The 15688-nt window shown below is 51.0% G+C and overlaps 6 protein-coding genes across 6 annotated transcripts; 1 reads left to right on the forward strand and 5 right to left on the reverse strand.

The window, feature by feature from the left end:
- Positions 1-316: 316 nt before the first annotated feature.
- JCM6883_000170 (WD40 repeat domain-containing protein) lies at positions 317-2029 on the reverse strand (the record flags this gene model as incomplete). The annotated part of the gene is made up of 10 exons (XM_076630900.1): positions 317-349; positions 413-506; positions 569-708; positions 773-892; positions 968-1087; positions 1153-1277; positions 1356-1574; positions 1716-1856; positions 1926-1965; positions 2027-2029. The coding sequence occupies 10 exons, from the start codon at positions 2027-2029 to the stop codon at positions 317-319; spliced, it is 1035 nt and encodes a 344-aa protein (XP_076489040.1).
- Positions 2030-2300: 271 nt separating this feature from the next.
- JCM6883_000171 (uncharacterized protein) lies at positions 2301-3556 on the reverse strand (the record flags this gene model as incomplete). The annotated part of the gene is made up of 3 exons (XM_076630901.1): positions 2301-2749; positions 2814-3433; positions 3501-3556. 3 exons carry the CDS (start codon positions 3554-3556, stop codon positions 2301-2303), a joined length of 1125 nt encoding a protein of 374 aa, XP_076489041.1.
- Positions 3557-4111: 555 nt separating this feature from the next.
- On the reverse strand, positions 4112-4838 carry JCM6883_000172 (uncharacterized protein; the record flags this gene model as incomplete). Its single annotated transcript, XM_076630902.1, has 4 exons — positions 4112-4281; positions 4354-4479; positions 4611-4723; positions 4789-4838. 4 exons carry the CDS (start codon positions 4836-4838, stop codon positions 4112-4114), a joined length of 459 nt encoding a protein of 152 aa, XP_076489042.1.
- Positions 4839-5240: 402 nt separating this feature from the next.
- Positions 5241-7667, reverse strand: JCM6883_000173 (uncharacterized protein; the record flags this gene model as incomplete). The annotated part of the gene is made up of 11 exons (XM_076630903.1): positions 5241-5305; positions 5374-5437; positions 5514-5522; positions 5596-5694; positions 5772-5986; positions 6054-6119; positions 6205-6405; positions 6474-6506; positions 6577-6650; positions 6718-6750; positions 6823-7667. 11 exons carry the CDS (start codon positions 7665-7667, stop codon positions 5241-5243), a joined length of 1704 nt encoding a protein of 567 aa, XP_076489043.1.
- Positions 7668-9589: 1922 nt separating this feature from the next.
- On the forward strand, positions 9590-11074 carry AGX1 (alanine--glyoxylate transaminase; the record flags this gene model as incomplete). The annotated part of the gene is made up of 6 exons (XM_076630904.1): positions 9590-9869; positions 9933-10091; positions 10153-10289; positions 10347-10541; positions 10618-10909; positions 10980-11074. 6 exons carry the CDS (start codon positions 9590-9592, stop codon positions 11072-11074), a joined length of 1158 nt encoding a protein of 385 aa, XP_076489044.1.
- A 155-nt stretch (positions 11075-11229) lies between these two features.
- MGS1 (ssDNA-dependent ATPase MGS1) lies at positions 11230-15554 on the reverse strand (the record flags this gene model as incomplete). The annotated part of the gene is made up of 11 exons (XM_076630905.1): positions 11230-11470; positions 11553-11731; positions 11801-12033; positions 12094-12652; positions 12722-12832; positions 12893-12955; positions 13026-13515; positions 13582-13588; positions 13767-13987; positions 14354-14981; positions 15044-15554. The coding sequence occupies 11 exons, from the start codon at positions 15552-15554 to the stop codon at positions 11230-11232; spliced, it is 3243 nt and encodes a 1080-aa protein (XP_076489045.1).
- Between the last annotated feature and the right edge of the window lie 134 nt (positions 15555-15688).

Here is a 15688-nt window from a genome sequence, read left to right on the forward strand (position 1 = left end):
CAGAGGGGTTCGTGACACTGTAGCCGACGGGCGATAGCTGGTCAAGGGTATAGTGAATGTCGAGAGCCTGTCGCGGAACCTGTCGAGTCGCACGGAATGTCAGGATTTATGCGTGAAGTGAGAAAGTTGAGGGAAAGGCCGTTGGAGATTTCGCACAACTCGAGCCGTTCCTCTCCCGCATGCATGGATACGATCTAAACGAACGAGTATTCCCGAGGAGATCACAATAATTATACAATGCAAAAGAGAGGGAAAGCGAAGGTATCCCGAAAAAAAGACAAATCTATTCAAAAAGTTCCCTTTTTCTCTCTTTCGTCTAATCCTCGGGCTCGAGAGGTCCATAGGGTTTCTGTCGAGTGATACGAGATCAGTCTTACCGTCTGAGAGTAAGAGTATTAGGAAAATGACTTACAGCAGTGAACCAATCGGCATCGAAAGCGTGCAAACGAACGTAACCATCCTCTCCTCCGATTGCGTATCCTTTTCCTTGCGGGTGAGCAGCGATCCTGTCAAAGTAGGAACCAAATTAGACGATAGCTACTGAAGCGGAAAAGGCCATGAGACTCACGTATTGCAAGGCCCGAAACCTCCCTTTACTCGCGCAACTTCCTCTTCAAACACTCGGTGGAAGAATCGAACTTCGAAATTACCGTGTCGAGCACCAGTAGTTGTAACGTTCATAGCTTCTTGTCCTCCTCCCATGAGAACCTGTCACGAGAACCGGATTAGAACGGCTAGTTTTCGAGAGGAACTGAGAGAGGGGAAAACGAACGTAGGGTTTTCCAGGAACGATCGCAGCCGAGTTCAGAGGGGGTTCTCCAGTGTAGGTTTTGATAAGAGTCAAGTATTCCTCCTCTCCGCTGGGACCCTTGTGAGGACCAACCGACCAAATCTATCGTAAGAAACTCAAAAGCTCCTATCAGTTCCGGAAACAAACTCGACACCGATAGAGGGGAAGGGTCCCTACCTTTGAAGACTTGTCTTTTGACGAAGTGATGAAGTAGGTACCGTCAGGAGACATTTGTAGATCGGTAATGACTCCAGAGTGACCTCGTTCTTCCCGGTCAAAGAAAATGTATCCCTCCTCCTGTACGGTGGAGACATTATCAGTACGGCTGTTCGAGTGACTGTGAGAATGCGAGATCAACGTACAGTGTCCCATAAGTTGAGAGTTCCATCTTCGTGAGCCGTTACGATAAATTCATCCAAGCCACACCACGCCGCAACCGTCGCTTTCGATCCACTAGGTTTGATCAAGAACTGAGCATCTTTCGATTCTGTGAACCTCGAGCGTGATTACAGTCAGCGAAAGCACTCTTCCATGATTCTGAGGACTGTTCGTGGTAAAGACTCACGTTGAGTAGGTTCTTCTCGGTTGATTTTGAACACTGAAACTCCTCCCGGGTATCCCATACGTTTCTCGGTAACTGCGAGTACTCTCGAATCGTCTTCACTCCATTGTACGCGCTTGACCGCTGTCGGGAACTCCCAAGTGTAAAGACATTGTCCCGTTCGAACGTTCCAGATTTTGAGAGCGTTGTCGGCAGATCCGGAAACGAGGTAGGTGGAGGTAGCTGTACATCGAATGAGTCACTCGTCAGTTCAGTCCAGCTTGAATAACAGGTGAGCTGAGAAGAGGGAGAAATGTCGAGCAACTCGACAAGTCTCCCCTCATCAATCTGAAGGGAGAGGATCGCGTTGAGAGAGTTACTTACAGTCTACATCGATAGTCCAGACAGTTCCATTGTGTCCATCATAAGTTCCTAGTCGTTCACCATTGTGCGAATGCCAGGCGTTGATAACATGATCTTTCGAGCACGAGAACAATAGATCTCCTTCAGCATTGTATTTGATTTCTATTCATCGATCACCCTAGCAGGTCAGCACTCGTACAGGGGTCGAGAGGGATGAGAAAGGGAACGAACGAGTGAGCGATCGCTCGTGACCGGATAACATGATGGGACGCTACGGAGGACGCTCGAGAGTTAGCTCAAAAGTTCCTGAGTGGTTTCATCAGGGTACTTACCATGATGGGCAGAGTTCAATGAGTCGAGATGAAGGTCAAGTGAATCTCTCAGAAATCTTTCGCTTGGTCTCTCTCTCATCGACAATTCGCTTTCTCGCTTTCGACCTCTAGGAAGAAGAGCTTGTTCTCTGAGGAGTTAGACATCGATTTCAGCATGCTCCGGACGCGCTCTGTCTTCGCTCAGTTGTCACCCCTTTGTCTCTTTCTCGCTTCGAAGTCTCAAGTCGACAAACTAACCTAGGCTACAAAGGATGATACTACAACAACCAAGACACTATCTACGAGATCTTTCCAGAGCATCCAGAACCATTTCACCATACATCCACAATCCAGGGTTCCAACTCAAATGAACTTTATCCTTCAAAATATTGAATTCTTCTCCTTTCATCGTCGGCCAACCTTCCAATACTCTCCCGATATCCAACAATCGCACTTCCATCCCCTTCTCTCTACCGAGACTGTTCTGGCGGGAAACGATCTCGATTGCCGCTTGATTCAATTGGACAACTCGTCGGGAATTGAAGAAATCGATCTTTCGACCGGGGTGTAATGGATGAAGCGTACGGAAGTAGATCGGAGTATCGGGGAACGAGGTCAAAATCTGGGAGAGCGCGAACAGAGAGCGAGAAATGTAGGAATCGAGAGTCGAGGATGAGAGGGAGAATTCGTAATTCGTTTTGAGACGGAGGTGAGTGTCGTGAAGGTACATGAGATCCCATAGATCTATCGTTACAAACCGTGTGAGTGGACTACACGCTCGTAGGAAGCAAGGAAGAGGGCAACTGACTCGAGTTGAAACCGATCAAGTCGATTTTCCTCCAACGCATTTTCTCAACAAACACTCTCGCCAACTCGATCCTCTCCTCAACCGCCCACGGACCGTTATCCAACTCGGTCTTTTTCTCCCACAGCTGACTGTCCTTCTCGATGAGCACTCCATAGCTCATGAAACTAACGAACCTCAACTTCCTTCTCGTCGGTTCTCGAAGTTCGATCTCGCAAACGTGAGGATCCGCATGCCACAACTCCGAACTTGACGGTGGGTTCTTCGATGACACTACCTTTGCCCAACTACCCAACTTGAAGCACAAGTCATCGACTATCCCTCTTTCGTTCGAATCGCCGAAAAACAAAATCGTTTCAATTTGCGCATCGTCGGTTTCTTCTGCTTGAGACGACGAGGAGACGGAGAGGAAGAGTTTCTCGAGTAGTCGACCATGGTCGGGAGAGAGGTTCGTTGGATCGAAAGGACGCCAATAAGGGATTGATTCTCCCGTGAGGTTTCCATCGAAGCGAGTTGGGTGAGTTGAAAGAGTTCCGGGTCGATCGTAGGCTGACTTGACTCGAACCTGTCGAAGCTGTGTGACCTCGAGTGTCGGGTTCTGCAACCAGAAGTAGAAGAGTAACCTGCTCAGCGCGTCGAGAAGAGAGATGAGTGGAGGTTGCGAGAGAGGAGAGGGTGGTCATCGCTCACCCGAAGATCACACAGAGCACAACACACGTTGAGATACTTCGACTGCCATTTGTCATAGGCTATCCGTCGTCGAGGTCGTGTGAACTGGAGAGGAGACCAGCCGAACTTGCAAGAATTTCGAATGAATCGGCTTTCGAAAAGGACAAGAAAAGTCCCAACACCGAAGAGTCGGTCGTTCTTTGTTCGCACGCGAGTTGGTCAAGGAACAGGTCGGAAAGTAGAGCCACTGCAGCGAATGAGATTGGGTGAGAAAAATCGGAAAGTTTGGTCCGGGAGAGGAAGCTGCGAAGGTCGAGCGAGAACTTCAATGGGAAAAGCTTCTTGCCGTGTCGCTACTCGGTCTGTACCGACTGGGTGCGAAGAGGCGCAAGAAACAGACGACGAGACGTCTGAGCTGGGCTGCGATTGAGGGAACTTGACTTCAAGTCGACGTTTCTTCCTCCTGTTTCTCCTCGCCTTCTAATCGCGACGACTCTCGACTAGACGGCAGCGCGACGGCGACGTTGTGATAGAGGTCAGAAGGGGTCGAGACCAGCTCGAGATGAGATTGCAAAGCTGTCAAAAGAGAGTGAGTGAAAAAAGTAAACCTTCCGCGACGTCGCAAAGCTCAATCAGAAATACTCGATCGTTCCATCCGGTAATCCACGAGTAGCGAGAAGATGAGTGATCTCGTTGAGCTGAGAGGGGTGAGGGACTGGGTGAGGGGAACGCTTGCCGAGAAAAGAGGAGAACTCGAACTCGTTTGAACCTTCCGAGCGTTTCTTGAAAGGTGCCATGGCGCCTGAACCGTGACGATATCACTTCTCGTCAGACTCCAAGAGGAATGCGTGGGGGAGAGGATGGAGTAGCTCACCGCCAGCCTTTCCAGAGAGAGGAGCAGAATCGCCTCGATTGTTCAAGTTTTGAGGTTTCGCGACTGGGTTTGACGTGCCCACATCCTCTTTCGGTGGTGCTCCCGTTTGACGCTTCTCGTGCGTAGCTGTACAGGTTGGAATTGAATAGGGAAGAAAGAAGGAGGAGATGGAAAGGTCAGTACGCAGTCGAGTGCAAAGACGACGGATTTGCCCCTGGTTCCACCTCGACTCGCGGATAATTCAACTCGGGACTCACCATTCGTGACTTGAGCGTTCGCGCCAGACGAGTGATCTCCGAGTGCAGCACCCTCCGTCGTCGATCCGTTCGAGAGAGAACCGAGTCGGTGAGGAGCAAAACGCTCAGCGTTACTACCCGTCCGAGTGATCAGCTGTTGAGACCCATGGAGCCGCAATCGCGCGAGCGAGGTACTCACCAAGTGACGGTAAAGAGGAGGAAGACGAGAGCGAGAAGTTTAGGTAACATGATCGAGCGACGAGGAGGAAGAGCGAGAAGGAAGGGAGCGAGTGTGGCGTTAACAGTGGCGAGAGATGTACAGTGATAGGAGCGAGGTTCGACCAGCGAGTGATTCGAGCGAGGAAGATGAAGCGAGAGAGGAAGGGAAAGAGGAAGAGAGGAGAGCGAGCTGCGCGCGGAAGAGTTGGAAAGTTGGAGCACTCTCGCTTGCTTTTCTTTCGACTCCTGTTCACAAGCCTGTTCACCTTGCTGTTCACATACACTCTCGCGCGACGAGAGAGCAGTAATCGTCGATAAATCAACGTAGAATAGTAGTATGGCAAATCATGTGGAGAGGATAATAGAAACAACACTTTTCGGTTAGAGATGACACTAGATAATGCAATTAAATACAATCCGTCCCCTGGCCTATCAAGCATGCACCGTACTCTCTCCATCCCAATAAACCTGTAGTCGAACTCGTTGTTCGGATGGCACTGCGATAAAGAGGAGTCGAGATTGGTCAATGCTTTGCGAAATCGCTCGATGGAGGAGCGGGACTTACTACTTTCGTCCCAAGAGTCAGCTTGGAGATACGTGAATACTGCGCTTCTATCAGACGTCGTTTCCTAAGATGACAAGAAAAGCGAGTCAGTCGAGCTGAAAATGCGAGCGAGATGAACGAGACCAAAAGGAAAAGCTCACAATGTCGTCCTATTCGAGGCAGTGGACGAGTCAGTTCAATCGATCGTTGTGGGAGAGGAAAAGACAGGATGAGACGACTCACGATGTAAAACGTTTGTTTCGCCGGTCCTGATCCGTGACGTTCAGGGATGCCGGGACGGTCCTCCAGCACAAGGGGGTAGTCGACATACCAAGTATGTTCCTATCACACATTCCCACGACGTCAGATCTCTAGCAAGGGAGCGAGCGGGCGAGCCAAAAGGAGAGAAGAAAACTCACCATGACTTGCAAATCATTCGGCTTCAGAGGCTCCTCAAAGTACGTAATACTGTATCCATTCACGAGTAGCCATTTCCCGTTGCCGAATACGTAGCGCTTGAAGAGGTTATCGCCTCCGAGAAAGGGAGCAACTCGTTGGAAGATTTGGATTTGTTCGAAATCGGTTCGATTCGTACCGTAGCCGAAGAGGTGGACCCATCCTCCTCCGAGATAGTCTGCACGTTTGAAAGAGCATTCGTCAATTTCAGCGTGCGAGAGAGACAGAGAAGAGTAGGAACTAACGATGTAGACTGAGAACAGGCCAACCCGACTGCAGAGGGCCCGTCGTGTCTCCGGGAATATCGAATTCTATCGCGACAGACAAAAGGTAGGAACTCAGCAGCTCGTTCGAAAGGAAACACGCAAAGAGATTTGCACAACGAGCAAAACTCACGATGCAGACCCTTTTCCCTCGTCGTCACATCGTCCTTCTCGACACCTTTCGCGAGAGCAGCACATCGAGTCAACATCTCGTCACCTCCGAAGACGTTCCTGAACTGCTCGTAGCAATCGGGCCATCGATTCGCCATATTCGTTAAAAGCGGCATTGAAGCGAATACTCCGGCACCTCCGAAGGCCATTCGACCAAACATACCTGGTAGAGGGTTACGGAGAGTCAGTAGCTGACTAGATGAAGCTGAAACCGGAGAAACGAGAGCTCACCGAGCGCTTCCTGCGATTCGCTCGAGGATCCAACTGTGTGAGTTGAGAAACTTCTTGAATCAGTGACGAGATCGAGATCGGGATTCCAGAGAGAAGAACCCACTGTACCATTCTTGTCGGGGATCGTATCTCGAGAGCATTCGCAAAGTACTTCGGTAGTCGACCCAAAAAGTGTCGCTAAAGGACAATTGAGCAAAGTCAGTACACCTTCATCGAAACGCAGACTCGAGTTTCGAGAACTCACTCGTCGCCAAACACGAACCAATCGAAAGAACGGCTAAGCGAGAACCGAGTCGGTTTTCAGTTTACGATTCGCGTAATGGAAAAGAAACGGAACTTGAGGACTCACTCTAGGCTGTCCGAATAATCCTTCATCTCTTTGATCATACTCATAACCCTCACTTCATACCGCTCGTGCTCACTCTGCTTGAGCACACACGGTAACCCTCGATCCTTCAAAACCGTTTCCAACTCCCTCATATCCTCCTGTTTCTCCTCCTTGCTCAACAAGATCAAACAAGCCGGTTGAGCTTGATCCGAATCCCGCGGAATCATCCAATTCGTCCATAGTTGGGTCATCTGTTTCGCTCGTTTCGTCGTCGTAACTGATCCGAACATCATTCTTTCCAACGATGAAACTTCTTGTCCAACTCCTCCTTGTCCTCTCGTCAAGTCTACTTTTCTCGGAAACGCCTCGATCGTGTGAGCCGGTAAAGGGTCGACGTCTATTCTCCCTCTGATCAACCCTATCGATTCGAATTCATCCGATTCTCGTTTCGTCGGGATCAAGTTCGAGAGCCAACTCTTCTTCCTCGGGGGTGGTAGTAGTTCCTCCTCCTTCCAAGGTACCTTGTCTACTGCGCTCCTATCCCGTACGAACGTTCGTTCGACCGGTCGGAGTACGAGAGAGCGATGATCGATTCTCCTCAAATCTCGATAAAGTCCTTCACTGATGCCTTTCTTCTGGAACGGGAGAGCCGAAGATCCTCCTGTCAGTCGAACGTAAAAGTCGGGAGCTATGGAGGCGCCGAGGGGAGAGACGGAGAGGAAAACGAGGATGCAGACGGTTCCGACGAGGAAGAAGGCGAAAGGTCGTGAGCGAGTTTTCGAGGTGATGGCGAGAGGAAGGAGGGAAGATAGTCGTCGAGGGGTCTCTGTTGGCGATATAGGGAGGAGGGAATATGCGGCAGTCATCGAGGCCGGGGAACTTGTTGCGACGCGATTAAATCTGGACCCGGTCTGAATCTGGTCCGTCAGTGAGCGTTCGACAGATAGGAGCCGACGAGCTGGAAGAACGGGTGCTTACGATACGAATAAAGCCGTCGAGAAGACTGCGTACCGGAAAGGAAAGGGAAAAAGACCTTCAATCAACACTGGAAAACGCACAGTGTCCTCCCTGCGCTTCTTGGCGATACTGCGAGTCTGATGAGTTCGAAGGAGCGTAAACAAGCAGGTCGAAGGCGTTGTTGTTGAGAGGTCGAGAAGCAAGGAAGAAGCCCGCGCGGAGTTGACCGTTTCGTCGATCGTTTTCTGGACTTTTTCATTTCGAAATGGATGGAAATGTCTCATCACTGACGGTCCCTATTCGCTCGGACGCAGTTCAAGCAGCTAGTGTAGTCTACGCAAAAGAGGCAGTGCAGTACTGCACAGCAACGCTCAGGTGCGCAAAGCAGGAAAAACGACGAAAACCGAAAACCGAAAACTGGCCATGGAAATCTCGACGAGGTGAGCGAAACTCGACTGAGAAGAAGTGGAAGCAACGAGCGGACGGAGGGGGAATAGAATCGATTGCAGAGAGAGGATACTACACAAGAAAGAGAACCCGTGCGAAAAGAAGATCAGAAATCGGGGCAAATCACAGTGATTCGCTTTTGAAAATCTACCCGCTTTCGCCTCGACCCTCGACCTCCTCGCATCCCGAAAGAGTCAGAGGAGATTCGGAGGGAAGAAGGAACGAAAGGAATCATCACTTGTTCTTTTTGACACACGAATTCTCAATCGAAAATTCGCCCAAAATCATCCAGCCCCGAGAGTAGTCCGAATCGAGTTGATCAGCGCGAACGCTGATTACTGCGAATTGCACTCAAACGGTGTCTCCTCCATCCTCCAATCGAATAAGCCAGGATCAAAGTCAGGCGACCCGGGGGGGCACATCCAACCTCATCGTACTGGGTGCCTTACGACAATCCGTCTAGTTCGTGACTCTTCGAAAGAAGGTGTCTCTCACCAAAGGAGGGAGAAACTTGGAGGGACCCGTTCCAACCATGGGCACTTCCCAACCTCGTTCCCATCGTACGTCGACCCGCGCTCTTTCCCAACTCGCTGCGACTCCCCTTTCGTTCCTCTTCCCCCCGATTCTTCCTTCGAGATGCCCTCGGTGTTGACCTGGGAAATCAAGACGTCTTTGAGCGGAGTACTCGACTGAGTAGTGAAGAGCGCCGGTTATGCAGCAGCCGATCCAGTTACAGGAAGTAATCGAAAGAGGGAAGAGGGAAGGGGGGGTCGGTCCTCGCGGAGAAGGGGGAGAGGCGGTTACTAGTCGTCAGGGAAGAGGGTAGCCGTAAGGTCTTGCTGGTGGTGCCCGCTCAATCGAACAGTTGTCGATGTTTCCGTCTGGGTGAGTATCGGGGTACGATCCCGAAAAACTCTGCTTGAAAAGTTGGTGAAAGACTCGGACCTTGACCCCGTCGTGAAGGTGAATGGTGATAGTACTCGGAGAGAGTACATCTGTGTGGTGACGACGAATCGCAGTCTTCGAGGCTGGATGTTTTAGAGGTGTGAAGAAGAAGAAGAGAGACGACACGATTCCCTGTCTTCGAGACTCGCTCTCGACCGGAAAATCTGGGAATAATGGACACGCTGTATGACACTTAGCCTAAACTGTGACAGTAGTCCAGGCTACCGCCAGAAGTGAAGAAGCTGCCGAGTTCGTTGCCGGAAAGTTGCTCCCGTTTCCTCCGCTGCTCTTTCCCCCTCACAGCAACTCGCGAGTACGTAGCCTCGATCTAGATACTACTCTCGAGCGAGCACGTGTCACTCATGCTCCTCGTTACATCTTGAACAGCTCTTTTCCTCTCCTCTTTCTCCCCACTCGCATCCTCCACTTCTCCTCCAAAATGTCTGCCAACTGGACTCAAGACGACCACAAACTCCTTTCGGTACCCGGTCCCGTCGAAGTATCGGATGAAGTCCTCCTCGCGAATGCTCACCCTTCCATGTCGCACGTGAGCCCGGCATTCGCTCCCGTCTTCGGCGACTGCCTCAGAATGCTACGCACTCTCCTCTACACCGAGAAAGGTCAACCCTTCGTCATTGCCGGATCTGGTACTCTCGGGTGGGATCTCGTCGCGGCAAACTTGCTCGAACAGGGAGATAAAGCTCTCGTTTTGAACTCGGGTCAGTTTTCTATTTTCGTCTTGTCTCTCTCGCTTCTTCTCGAGCTGACCCTCTTATGTATAGGTTACTTTGCCGATTCGTTCGCCGACTGCATTGAGACTTACTCCGGATCGGTCACTCAAGTCAAGGCACCCGTTGGAGGAAGACCCGATCTCAAAGAGGTCGAGGAAGCTCTCAAGAAAGACAAATACAAGGTTTTGACTTTTACTCACGTCGATACTTGTCAGTTCATGTCTTTCGACACTACATCGATGTACACTGACCCCCTGTTCGTTATCTGTAGCGACTGGTGTCCTTTCTGACGCGAAAGCGATTGGAGAACTCGTCAAACGCGTTTCTCCCGAAACTCTCGTCGTTCTCGACGGTGTCTGCGCAGTTGCTTCCGAGGAGATTAGGATGGATGAGTGGAACATTGATGTCGTAAGCCAGACTTTCTCTCGCGTCAAATGCTCGAGCTAAACAGTCGGTTTCCGTTAGGTTGTCGGTGCTTCGCAAAAAGGTATCAGCGTTCCTCCCGGTGTTTCGATCACCGCTTTCTCGCAGAGATCTCTCGAAGTCGTTCACTCGCGCAAATCTCCTATCCCGAATTACTACGCAAACCTCAAGCGATGGCAACCCGTTATGGAGAGTTACGAAAAGGGAACTCCCGCTTACTTCGCTACTCCTCCCGTCGTGCGTACTTTATCCTCACTTTACTCGTGTCATTATGACCCGTTAGAGCTCATGTCTCATCGTTTCGCGGTCACAGAACTTGATCTACGCTCTCGAATCTTCCCTCAAGAACATCGTTTCTGGTCCCGTTTCCCTTCAAGATCGATTCAAACTCCACCGAGAAGCCGCGAAGAAGTTCCGATCCGAAGTATCTCAATTAGGATTCAAGACGGTCGCTCTCTCGGAAGATGCTGCTGCGAACGGAATGACCGCAGTTTACGTTCCCGAAGGAATCGAACCCCCTAAACTTATCGGTGCGCTTGCTGAACGGGGTATCGTCATCGCGGGAGGTTTGCATAAGGACATCAAGACGAAATACATTCGATTCGGTACGTTCGATTTATCGTTACACTTTCCTCGAAACCTTCGAAGCGAAACTAACTCTGATCTTGTTGATAGGTCACATGGGAGTTTCGGTCGTTGATCGACCCTCGGACGCTGAGAAGATCCTTTCGGCGCTCAAAGAATCGCTCCAAGCTGTCAAGTCTCAATGAAGGCGAGCGAAACTGTAAGCGTTCGAATGAAAAAAAGTTTCTCGGTCCTTATCTCGTAGTATTCTTTCCGTCATTTTCTGTCTTGTTGTCTAGTTATCAATTCGCATAGACGAATTAGACAAGAAATCAAAAAAATTGCAGTTTCGTTTCCCCTTCTACTTCGAGATCGTCTCTTCCGTGTCAGGTCCGCCGAGCTCTCGCAACTTCCTCTCCATCTCGTCCCTCCCTGACCATCGCTCGCCAGTAAGCTCGTGCTCTTCCCATTCCCGTAATGCCGCTTCGTCGATTGTCCTTCCCTCGATCGATTCGTCGTCCTGCAAGAATTGAGCGGCAGAGTCGGCGATTTCTGGCGGCAGGAATGACTGCCATACTGGATGCGCGAATCCTGGATTGTACCTGCCAGATCGCGAGAGATGCGGTGTCAGAAAACCCGAGAGAACGAGAGAGAGAGTCGACTCGGTTTTGGAAGTGGACGAACCGATAATCTTTGCCGTAACCTAACTTTTTCATGAGTCCAGTCGGGGCGTTTCGAATGTGTAGAGGAACGGGGTAATTCTCGGAATCTCGAACGAGGGCTTTCGCTTTTTTGTAGGCTGAATAAGTTCGAATAGATTTTGGTGACTCGGCGAGAGCGACGACCACTTCTGCGAGGATGCACTGATACGCTCGAGATCGACTCGAGGTCAGTATCAGGTCCTCCTGAAGAAATGGATCATTCGTGCTCACGTCGCATTCTGGCATACCGATCAATAAAGTCGCTTGGTACGCGCTAACGGCCATTCCCAGCAACGAAGGATTCGCGAGCCCAATATCCTCGCTCGCCATCCTGATCAGTCGTCTTGCGACATAGAGCGGGTCGTCCCCTCCCTCGAGCATTCGAGCTAGCCAGTACAACGCTGCATTTGCGTCTCCTCCTCGGACCGATTTATGTAATGCCGAGATGGTATCGTAGTGATGATCTACGACACGTTCAGATCAGCTCAGGTCAACACGGGAGAAGAGGGTCAGGGATGACTTACCTCCGTTTCGATCATACTGCAAATGAGCTTTCCTCAATGATTTCTTCAATTCTTCTCGATCGACTGCGGTTCCATCCTTCGTAGCTGACAGCGCCAACTCTAAAGAGGACAACGCGACGCGAGCATCGCCGTCTGCTGCTGCGGCCAAGAATCGGAGGAGTGAAGAGTCGAGGAAAGGGTAATCCGAGAGGATCGATTCGTCGATTTCGGGAGCGGAAGTAGCAGGCGAATGTGTATGGGACAGGTTCGACCCGAGCGAAGAGTGAGGAGAATGGTGTAGTTGATCGTCATCCTCGTTCTTCATTTCTTTTCCTTTTCCCTTCCCGTTCTCCTCTTGACCAGTTTCGCCTCTTCCACCTCCTTCGAGCACTCTCAGAGCTCGTAATAGTATCCGGTAAACTGCATCTTCGCCTAGTTTCTCAAGCACGAAGACTCGGCACCTACTAAGCAGCGCTCCATTGACTCGAAAGGATGGATTCTCCGTAGTCGAGGCGATGAGCGAGATCAGTCCTGACTCAACGACGGGGAGGAATAGGTCTTGAAGTCCCTTGTTGAACCTCTACGATCGGAGCGAAAGTACTGTCAGCCCTTTCCGGTCGAAATCACCGAAAACAATTAGCGGGCAAACCTGAATCTCGTCGATGAAGAGCACAGTCTTTCTCCCGGTAAGCTTGAGTACGTTCGTGGCTTCTTCGAAGGCTTTTCGTAGGTCAGCGGTATTCGCACTTGTCGCCGAAAGCTGTCGAACCAAGTTTCGTGAATTTTGAGACCTCGACAAAAGCAGCAGCTCGTTACCTACCTCCTTGAATATGCTTGATGTTGACTTGGCTATCACTCTCGCGATCGTCGTTTTGCCTGTGCCCTGTAGATTGAGAGGGCCGAATGAGATCAGCAAGATTGTAGCGGTGACATCGAGGAAAAAAGAAACGAACCGGAGGACCCCAAAACAAACAGCTTTGGACTCTATCCCTTTCGATGAGACCTCGCAGAAGCATTCCTTCACCGAGCAAATGCTCCTGTCCGATCAGATCCTTCAGCATTTGTGGCCTGACGAGATCTGGCAGAGGTCGAGCCGAATTAAGGTACGATGACGTCGTTTTGCCTTTCGAGGTCGACGGAGGAGGAGGCTGGGGAGGTCGTGCTCGCTTCGAAGTAGACGCCATCGGCGGAACAGCTGCTGAACGCCCGAGAGAAGGAGACGAGGTCGCTAGAGCTTCGGTTCCAAGTTTTCGTTTCTTCGCCGTCGAGTTGTCCCCACCACTTTGCGCTTTTGTATCGCTTGCACCTTCCGACTTGACCGAAGTGCTGTGAGTAGTCATGGAGGCAGTCGTCGAAGCGGCCGAGCTTGAAAGGAAAGCGCGGCATTGCGAGTCAATATGCGCGTTGATGAACGTTTCCGGGACTAGCTGATCGCAGAGTGGGCTGTTCGAACAGCGCATTCAAATGTCAGTCTGCTGGCACGGCGTGGAGAGAGATGAGAGAGCGAACCATTCGACTGAAAGAGCGGGAATTGAGAAGAGCGTGTCAGCACAGTCGCGTGCGGGGGCGATGGAGCAGTCGAACTCACCCATTGTAGACATAGCTCAAGCTCTCACGCCTTGACGCGACGGAGAGGTGGGAGATGAGTGTCGGAAATGTTGAGTCAAGATTTGGGCGTGTGCTGAGTTGCGCACCGAGAGTCGAGACGGTAGTATGCACAGACTGTGCTGCTTCGCGATACAGGTTGCTTGTAGCCGAGGTGTTGAAAGTTGAGGGATGTCGATGAGCTTGCAATTTTTCGCCCGTTGAAGCCTTTTTCGCAACGTCCGTGTAGTCTCCATGACGACGCTGTTCGACTTCGATAGCTACTTCGTTCCAAGTGGAATCTTCGGTAATCATCCCAGTAGAACAGAACCTGAACGAGAATAGAGTGAGAAGCACGACTAATTCAGGCGACGCATCAAACGCTTCGACTGTACCGAGTCTGTGATAATGTTGCAGCTAGTTTCGAGGAAGGGCAGTTCTCCAAAGAGACAACACAGGACAGGGTAGTAACAAAGGGGAAAAGCAAGGAAGCTGAAAAGATGTGTAATGTGTCGAGTTACGAACGTGCTTCAGGGAAGAAGACTCAAAGCTTGAAGCGGAAGGGAGCGGCGTCGGCAGAACAGCTATCCAGACTCCCAAAGTCGTCAGTTGGAATAGTATGAAACAAGGTGAATGAAGAGAATGAGCTCACGGCGGAGTAACGCGAAGACTCGAGCAAAGCCCAAACACCGCTCACGCTGTAGCTTTTCCTCCCCCACGACTAGCTCGAGCCTCACAGTACTCCACGAAGCTACGAGGGATCGCCGAGTCGTGCGCAAAGTTCGTCTCCTGGTCGAATAACAAAGTAATCTTCCTCTCTTCACACCAGTGCTCGAACTCGTCCACGTCACGAAAGCGTAGACAGGATTCGGGTAGATGGAGAGTCTCGAGATGTTGGTATTGTTCGGGGGCCTCGATGAGGTGTCTTCTCAGGGGAGTTACCTGATTTCCGTGGAAATCGGTCACAGCGAGGTGTTTGAGGTGAGGCGGGAATTCCGTGAAGCCCTCAATCAGTGCGTCGAATCGATTCATGTACAGAGTCGTGTCTGCTGTCGCGGCGTTGAGCAAACTTCGTCGCTGGGCCGTGGTAACGACGAGCGTTTCGACAGGAAGAGAGGAGAGACATTCGTCCGGATCGAATTGAGAATAAATCATGGCGACCCGACATATCGAAGGAAGGGCGGTAGAATTCAAGAGAGGCGCCAACGAGTCGATACACTTGACGCCGCAGAGCGAGAGCTCGACGAGGAAGGGAAGGGAAGGGTTTGATTCGGCTCCAAAGTGATCCGTCAGAATGACTCCGTATAGGACGAGTTTGACGAGCTCTGTTCGCGGTACTCGTCAGCTCGAAAGTAACGTGAAAAGTGCAGCGAGATTGGAAACTGACTGGAACAGGCTAGGATCGGTTCGAAAGCGATTTTGGTAGTCGCGCTCAAATACAGTTCTTCCACGTTCGGCAGGTACTTAAGTAGTTCCCGCTCGTCCACTGTTTCTTTGAAGGCGGATCGGAGTCGAGCGACCTTGCAGTGCGCTCCGAGTTCGGGTCGTCTCCGAATAGCCTCCTCGAATGAAGCGACCCTGCGACCAATGACACACACTCCCTCGTAAAGCAGGGGAAAGGCTTGTGTCCTCCACCATTGGCAGACGAGGCAGAGCCTGAGCCGTCGACCGAGATCATGTTCCGGGTTGTAGACCAATCTGAGGATCAGGGAGAGTAGTTCGGGTGGTAGATCGTTGATATGCATCGATGATTGAGCAGTGCCGAGTCTTGACGAGTTGTGCGAGATAGGCAAAGCAGAGGTCAAAGGAGGAGGAGGAGGGGGAGATTGGAGAAGTTGAGGGATTGGAGAGGTTGAGGGAGCTGCCCTCAAAGAGCTTCCCGTGCTGCAGTAATTCATTTTCGCTTGGTTCGTTCTTGTGCTGCATCTGTTCGATCTATGCACATGCGCCTTCGCTCCAGAACGCCGTAGGGATCCGTGGGCGTTGGGAATCTCCTGTATTTCAATCTTCGCACGAAGTTTCTCTCTCGATT

This window comes from Sporobolomyces salmoneus (assembly GCF_050403485.1).
Source record: "Sporobolomyces salmoneus JCM6883 DNA, S_salmoneus_JCM6883_v1_ctg13, whole genome shotgun sequence".
Lineage (NCBI taxonomy): Eukaryota > Fungi > Basidiomycota > Microbotryomycetes > Sporidiobolales > Sporidiobolaceae > Sporobolomyces > Sporobolomyces salmoneus.